We start from the raw sequence: 8,046 nt of genomic DNA, 5'->3' as shown, positions 1-8,046 counted from the left end.
CATCCCTTTGCTGCTGCTATCTCTAGGTGAAAAGTGGAGGAAGACACAGAAGCTGTGTTCTTTTACTTTTTTTATTTAATGCATTTTTATATAGCGCGGACTTACCAACAGGTGTCAGAGCGCTTCACAATAGAACCAAGGGGCATATTATCAAGGGGGTTTATCTCCGCTTTTTTGGCTTTAAAAGCCAAGAAAGCGGAGATAAAATTATCTCCCTATTACCTAGCTGTCGCTAACACCAGTTAGCGACAGCTAGTAGGAGATAGCGACCATCTTGGGCCCCACTTTGCATGTCAGTGATATTTATCACTAATGACATGCAAAGTGGGCGTGCCAAGATGTTAGCGACTGGAAACAGTCGCTAACATCGCTATCTCCTGTTACCAACTTTTGGAGATATTCGCGCTAAAGCTAACACCTGCCCTGAGCAGTTCTTAGCCATGTTATCCAATGGGAGGTGGATAACATGGCTAAGAGCATTAGCTCGGTAATGCATGAATATCGCTGACTTTTCAGCGATATTCATGCATTGCGGCAGTTTTTTATCGCATTTGCGATAAACCTTGGTAATACCAAGGTTTATCTGCAGTAAAAATCGCCGCAGCTCAGCGATAAAATTTTGTCTCTAACCAAGCAATAGCGATAATTATCGCTATTGCTTGGTAATATGCCCCCAAGTCCGTTACATGAGGAGAATTTTACGTATTTACACTTTACAGATACAAACGAGAGAGAAGAGAAAGTAAAATAAAACAATAGATGTTCTACGTTTCGTAGGTATGTTTTGAAGTTAATATTACTTGGGGCACGCCTTTCTCGAAATACGTGTCCACAAAACATGTTATGCGAAAAACGACACCAGCGAAGTTATTTTTTTACATCCAGAGCACGGCACGCGGACAAAAGGCCAGTTCGTCAACAATGGTTCAACTGAAAAAAAGAAAAAAAACTGAACCGTAATTAAAGCTTGTTTACCAAGAAGGGCGCAGCTCAGGTACCACAGCTACAGCCCTGTCAGCTGCATCCTATCCATAGCATTGCGCCCATCCCTGACTGGAATATTCCGCTCGGAGCGCCTGCCAATGGCACTCTGGGAAACGTAGGCCTCCTCCCGCAAAGTGTAATGTGCTGCCTTACGTTCTGCTTGAACACCGACACTACAATTCCCGTCATAAACTGCAGGCGTCGGGCCGCGCGGGTCACGACTGGAGATGTAGTTATCATTTGCTCCCTAGATCCAGACTTAACATAGGAAGAGGAGCTATGAACTACGAATCCCAACGGCCAAAAGAGGACATCGATACCCCACCCGCACTGTTTGAACGGTGCCTCCAGGACACAGCTGGAAGGGGTGTGTCGTGAGGATTTCTGGTGTTTGTGTAGAGCGGACTGGGTGACCAGTAGTTGTGGGAAATAGTGCTCGTGCGGCGGCATCGGAGAGCGGCAGCCGAGGTTTAGTGTTCCCGCCGTCCACGGCGCAGCGCCTCCGTCACAGAGTTTTTCGCCCTTTCTTGACGGGACGATGATGGTGAAGGAGGACGAGGTGTTGCGCATCGCCAAGAAACTGGACAAGATGGTGTCCAAAAGGAAGACGGTGAGTCCTGGCCGGATTCCCAGCACCCCCGGTGCACAAGGGTCCGGCCTGGACCCGCTGTCTGGGGATGGAGGGGAAACCGCCATGAAAGATCCGACATGATTGATAGTGCGAGTTGAAGCGCCCCAAACCCCGGCAGTGTTGCTGTCCGGGAGGGAAGCACTCAAAATGGTCAGCAGTTTAAGAGATAACGTGCCAATTGTCAACCCAAACTACATAATACGACACCAGAGAAATCCTCGAGTTAATTTAGACGGGTAGAGAACTTACTAGAACCCAACATTGGTTTTACTGGATGGGTGTTAAACGGGTGGTCGGGTGGCTCTAGAAGGACTGTTGAGTATATTATGTCTGTAGGGTACAGTTACAAAAAAACCCTCCTATAATCGCTACTGAATTCTATCAGTAGACTTCCTTTAATTTACTACGTTCGTGGTCAAGAAGTAAATCGGCAAAGCACAGACTCCAGAGGAAACGTTTTATAAATTAAAGGGCATCGCCCTAAACCAGTTGAGTACCAGGGTATGAATGACATTTCTTGTTAGGCTCAAGGCAGTGCTTTAATCTGCAGGTGTTGACTACCTGCACATTTTACATCTGAAAGTCAGTGTACGTGCCCTTCACAACATTGCTACCGGACATTTTGTGCCGACACTTACAGTAGCAAGGAAGTGATTGCCTGGATGAAGTTTGCTCTGTGCATTAGTCGGGATAACTTACTGTGACCTAGAAGGTAAGAGAGAAACTATATGTAGAAAAACTCTATTTTCTTGTCAAGTTGAGGCCACCAATGCAGTTGCCAAAAATGATATAAAAGCGCTCAAGGACCACTCCTTTACCGCTGTGCGTCAATCGGGTCTAAGGCAAGCCTGACTGCCCTGCCTGAGACACAGTTCTCAGATGCATGTTGAGGGTTAGGAAGGGGCTCACGCTTTGCATCCTCACGAGTGGGCGTACGGATTGATGCCTTAACTTCCGGCCGGAGGTATTGCTTGATCCAGGTCACGTGTTTGGAAGTTTTTGCGGGGTTGCTTGTAATATTAATTGTAAAATGGCTGCACCATTTGTCTCTGTAAGCTTGCAGACTATCCAGTTTGAGGACCAGGATATCCTGGTATCCACAAATGTTTGATTCCTGCCGAAAACATCCCCTCAGCAGAGAAGGGGACCATTAAGAGAGCGAAAAAAAATGATCTCAAAAGGGATCGAGCCCACTCCTTCTCTGGTGGCACAGTACTATAAATCGATTAAAGAGTTAACAGTGTATTTCCACTTAATTGTACATGGTCTGACCATGCAGCCGTTCCTTTCTTATGGATACCTTGGTGTTGAGTAGAACCACACGGACATTAGCTCAGGTCCATTTTGAATAGCTCTCCTTAACCCAGGTCCAGTACTACGTTATGTTCCAGAGGAATAATTGTATACTGTAATAAGTATACTTATTAGATAAGATTGCCCCATTAAAAAACTGGACGAAACCTCCAACTAAGTCTGCCTACCTACTGGTTTACTCCTGCGCTAAACTAAGCAAAAACTTGCTGGAAAAAGTGACAACACCCGTGGAGATGGCATTATCCCTCCACTAATGCTCCATCTTTCAATCATGTAAAAGGGATTATGAAAAAAATTGGTCAGATCTACTGGTTTTATTATGCTGCACGCGTTTCCAACTCCTCAAATTGTTTTCTTCAATATTGCTGATTCTATTACTTATTCCTCATACTGCTCTAATTCACTAGTTCCCGAGGATTTCTTACATGCTCCTAGATAGAGGCCTTTCTTATGACACCTCTTCATTATAGTTCCTTAGTTCTTTTGCACCCCAGACGAAAACTCTTTGTCATGTTTACATATTTAATGTTCTTGTGGGACTGGTTAAAAATGTTTTTGTGGAGTAAGCCCAAACTTCAGAATCAATGCTCCCTTCACACTACAATACACAACACACAGTTCATAAATACCCCTGTCCTCATTGTTAACCTTCTTGAGTTTGATAGCTGACTGTTAATCTATGGCAGGGATGGGGGGTAGGATCAGCTACTTAATGTGCACTGGGGAGAGGAAATAGGTATTGATGGGATTCTCTTGAGGTGGGTTTTCTGGGGAGGTCAGACTGATGTCAGGTCTGAGTCCCTGGCTTCCTTATCAGGTTGACTGTCAGCAACTTGGTCTAAGCCATCCATCAGTAAGGTAGTGTATACTGCACCCAAAGGTTTAGCCATACTTCTGAGTTTGTTCACAGTCTGGGTTTGCACTGCTGACTCCTTTATAGGGTTGGTGTCGGCCAGGGTTTCTAGTCTAAATTTGGTGGACATTACTGGATGATACTGCATGTCCCCTAAAGTCTTGAACTACAAATTCATACAACTTATGCACCATTATGAAACTGTTTTGTGGGACTTGTGGTCGTTTATGCTTTCTGTTGAAGGACCTTTGTGATTACTGCCGTTTCATGCTGGTGGACAAATACATCAGCTATTATTAAACTCTGATTTGCTAAGCAAGCAACTGTTGTACGCTTCACTTTCTGAGAGGAGTTTGCGCACGCAGTCTGGGTTACACTAGAAGTCTAGAACTAAGATTATTTGACACAGTAATTATTATGACTAAATTCAGTACTATTCAATAAAAGCTGCATATTTAAAAGTAGGTAGGTAAAGTAGGCAGTTCAAATAATGAACACGCCAAGAAACCTAGACTGTCCCAAGCAGTTTCTAGTTCATACATGCAGGTGCCTCATAATTCAAAGTAAATTGGAATTTGGGGCAATATTATTGCATGGGTGTAGAGTGGCAAGTCTTCTGTGGAAACTTCTGGTTTCATTTTTTTCCACAATTAGTGCTTTTTAGGTGACGGAATTTTTCAATATTACAAATGTTGCGTTCAATATCCTTTTCTTGTAATTTTTAGCTTTTCAGGATTCCACAGAAGATAGCTCAGTGGTTTGAGCACATGCCTTTGGGAACCTGCAAACATGTTTTTCAGAACTGTCATTGAAAAGAGAGCTGGGAATAATGCGCCATAAAAATGCTGGTTCACATGCCTTTTCTCCAGTAAAGCCATTGTGGATCTGATGGGCTGTTACAGATTATGTGGTTTGGACTTTGTCACAGCTTAAGGAGGGCCGCATAAATTGCCAACTAGCCTTGAAGTCGCGAAGAGTTAAGGTGACAATATTGGTATTCCAAATGAAATAACACCCACAGTTGATTTGTTAGTGTTCTAAACTTTAGGGGCTTATTCTCTCAAATGCCCGGCTATTTTCAAATTGTTTCAGGAGACGAGTACACAAATGGACCCTGGCAATCCACTAGAAAGTAAAGTTTGTGCTAATCTGCTCATACAACTTTTAACTCCTTTGAAGTTTACTGGAATCTGAGCTACTTGCCACAGAGACAAATTGCAAAGATTAAAGTTGGAAGGGTAAAGCCTTTGTCACATTGAGTGTGGGCAGAGGGTATATAAAATTGGGAGGTAATGAGAGTGCAGAGTTTCAACCAGGTGTAGTCCTTGGATGGCCCAATTTTGTCGCGTTCCCTCGGATCAGGCATATGACATCTGGTTCAATTGCAACCAGCCGGCTCCTCACTGATGGTTGTGACAGGCACAGTTCTTTGACTCCCTCTATGTAGTTCAAGACATTTTAGAGGTGGCCAGCTCTCCAGTTCAGACTGCCCCTCCGTTCATGTGGGCAGTACAGTTTGGGCCTTCAAGGCGGGTTACAATAGAGGGCTTCTTCAGTGGTATAGGTTTTATCACAATCAGAGGTGTAATTCCGTGGGGAGGGAAAAATAAAGCAACTTATAAAAACTTCATCCTTGTTGGATATTTCCCTAAGCTGTTGCTGCAGAGCATTTGCAGAAGTCCGGACAAATAAAAGCACCAATCCCTAGGGGTCGATTCCTATCCTTTTCATAAGGTCCTAGACAGATAGTGAAGGCCATTGTAGAGTCGTCCTGTGTTCAGAACCATAACTGTTGGCAAATCAAAGAGGGCTCATCTGTCCAGGCTTTCTCCATAAATGAGCAAAGGGAACAAACCAAGCTGGCTAAAGAAAGGTTTCTACAGGATAAAGAGACCTGACATTCAAATGAGGCCTCTTCTGTTTCCAGATAACTGCATAGAACTTAAAAGCAGGAACCCATAGATGGCTTAAGGATGGAAGTTATAGAATGACGTGCCAGACATCCCAAGTATGTTTAAGCTATTTGGAAACGGAGCTGTCAAAAAAGCAAAACTGTGCTTAATATAGTATTCTCCAGTAATGCACATTTGTTCCCTGACAGAGTAATGACCTGGATGGTGACCTGACCTGACTCTGATCCAAAATGTGTATTCTCTCCATGTCCCCAGAAAGTCAGCAGTGGTGAGGTGTGCGATAAACATCACTTCCATTAGTAAGAAACATGGGAAGGACCTTCAGTTATGGGTTGCAGGTACTGTGTCCTTATGCGGACACCATGTACAAGGGATATGTGCATCCACATAATGCCACAAATCAATCAGGTAAGGTCTAGCCTTTACCACGTATATAGACCTATCTCCCTAGGGACACAACAAATCAATCAGGTAGCTTATAGAGGGTGACAACTCGCCCAGGTCTCCAGGTGCGGGGGGTGGCTGGTCTGTCGCAAGCTCTGTGGTTCAGTCGACGAGCCAGGGCTTGAGGTCCTTCCTGAATTGAGGCAGTGACTGCGATTGCCTGAGGTGCAGAAGCAGGGTGTTCCAGGTCTTTGCTGCGAGGTAGGAGAAGGATCTACCTCTGGTCGTGGTCTTGCGGATGCGTGGGAGGCGGTGGTTAAGGTGCACAGGTCCTGCATTGTGTAGGGCTTTGCATGCGTTTGTGAGGAGCTTGAATGTAATTCTTTTGTTGACTGGGAGCCAGTGGTGGTCTCAGGTAGTCTCAGGTGGTCATGATCTGGCTGCGGTGGGGGATGTTGAGGATGAGTCTGGCTGAGGTGTTCTGAATGTTCTGTAGTTTCTTGAGGAGTTTCTGGGTGATGCCGGGATAGAGTGTGTTGCTGTAGTCGATTCTGCTGCTGATGAGTGTGCGGGTGACGGTACAATATGACTTTGATATCCTGGTGAAACAAGGAGCCCAGTTATGTGGAAAGAGTGAATTTTGCCAGAGAGGACCAGTAGGCCACAGGTAAAGCGTTGTTACCCAGAACTATATATATATATATATATATATATATATATATATATATCTGCCACCTAATATCAGTTATCAGCTTGATTCAAGACTGCAATAGCCACCCTATATTATAGTAAAGAGTAAGCCATCGGGACCTTGTGTTGTCCCACATTGGATCTTTCATCACGTGGGACAACACAAGCTTAAAGTAGTCTCTGTTTTCAGGCTGGGATTTACAGGTATAAACCATGTGAAAAATAACTAGGAGAGCAACAACATTGTATAGTAGATCATCCACTTCATTAAAAAAAATCAACCATTCAGGTCAGTGTGTTGAGCTCTATCTACTTCCTCTACGGGCTACCCTAGCGTAAATTGCTACTGCAAATTGTATGATGGAGTCCCTGGAAAGAGCTCTGCTCTTTGCTTTCCAACTTAGTCGTTGACTTGGTATTCAACATATTCCATGTACTCCAGGAAATCATAGCTCTAGTCTCTTGTGTGTTGGCTCTGGGGCATTTTATACTTTTTCTGGTACAGGGGTGACATTTTCAACTTCCATCATGGCAGGTAAGGAAATGTGTTTTCAAAACGTGTTGCTCCTGTGGCTTAAGTATAAGGAAATAACCAGCACTTTCAGTGCAGTTATTGCTTATGTTCAACCCATAAGGCTTCCCGTCTTGATATCTTCTAGTCAATTACCTCCATTTCTTGGAAAAACATTGAAAGGAGGCTGTCCTAATAGCTCAGCAAGAAGATATTTTACCCCACAAAAGGGAATGCCTCTCGTCAACTGACGATTCTCAGTCAATTAACCCAGTAAGCACTTCCACGAAAGTGGTGTGAAAAAAGAAATCATATGGAAGCTCCATAAGTAGAGTTCTTAAAGGTACTTGTTTCTGGCTCCACAAAGAGAAAAACAAACTTTCCTCAAAGAAACTGTTTAAATAAATAAATAAAAAGCGCCTGAGCATTATGTGTACAACTTATTGTGAAAAAAAGAGTTTTAGTGAGCCCTTGTTAGACTCCTCCCACCCCCCTCCCCAAACTGGATAGTGTGCTACGTGTGGTCAACTAAGAACTTACTATTTTCGATGCTACCCCATTTGATACCTCTGACCACATCACTGGCAAAATACCCTGGTCGCACTGTAGACTGCCACGCTACCGAGGACCACCCTGTAGTCTAGCAAGAAGGCTTAGTTGGTACCACCGCTATTTACAGTATCTGCGATAATACTTTCATTTATCCTGATACCAACAGCTTATAATACCTTTTCCTTATCCTTGGAGTTTTGAACTGTTGTTCACA

The 8,046-nt window shown here is 43.9% G+C and overlaps 1 protein-coding gene across 6 annotated transcripts in view; it reads left to right on the top strand.

Moving 5' to 3' along the window:
• Positions 1 to 1,224: 1,224 nt before the first annotated feature.
• The window catches only part of TCEA2 (transcription elongation factor A2), a 620,358-nt gene continuing 613,536 nt past the window's right edge, over positions 1,225 to 8,046 (top strand). Inside the window, exon 1 of one of the 6 annotated variants that reach the window (XM_078651653.1) lies at positions 1,225 to 1,594. In XM_078651653.1, coding sequence (XP_078507779.1) covers positions 1,523 to 1,594 — 72 coding nt within the window. In that variant the 5' untranslated portion in view covers positions 1,225 to 1,522. The remainder of the gene's footprint in view (positions 1,595 to 8,046) is intronic. The other 5 variants (XR_013598494.1, XM_078651650.1, XM_078651652.1 and 2 more) reach the window with 5 other exon arrangements.

Source organism: Lissotriton helveticus, chromosome 7 (genome assembly GCF_964261635.1).
Source record: "Lissotriton helveticus chromosome 7, aLisHel1.1, whole genome shotgun sequence".
Classification (NCBI taxonomy): Eukaryota; Metazoa; Chordata; class Amphibia; order Caudata; family Salamandridae; genus Lissotriton; species Lissotriton helveticus.
The sequence above is the reverse complement of the archived record's forward strand: the minus strand, read 5'-3'. Positions and strand labels throughout refer to the sequence as shown.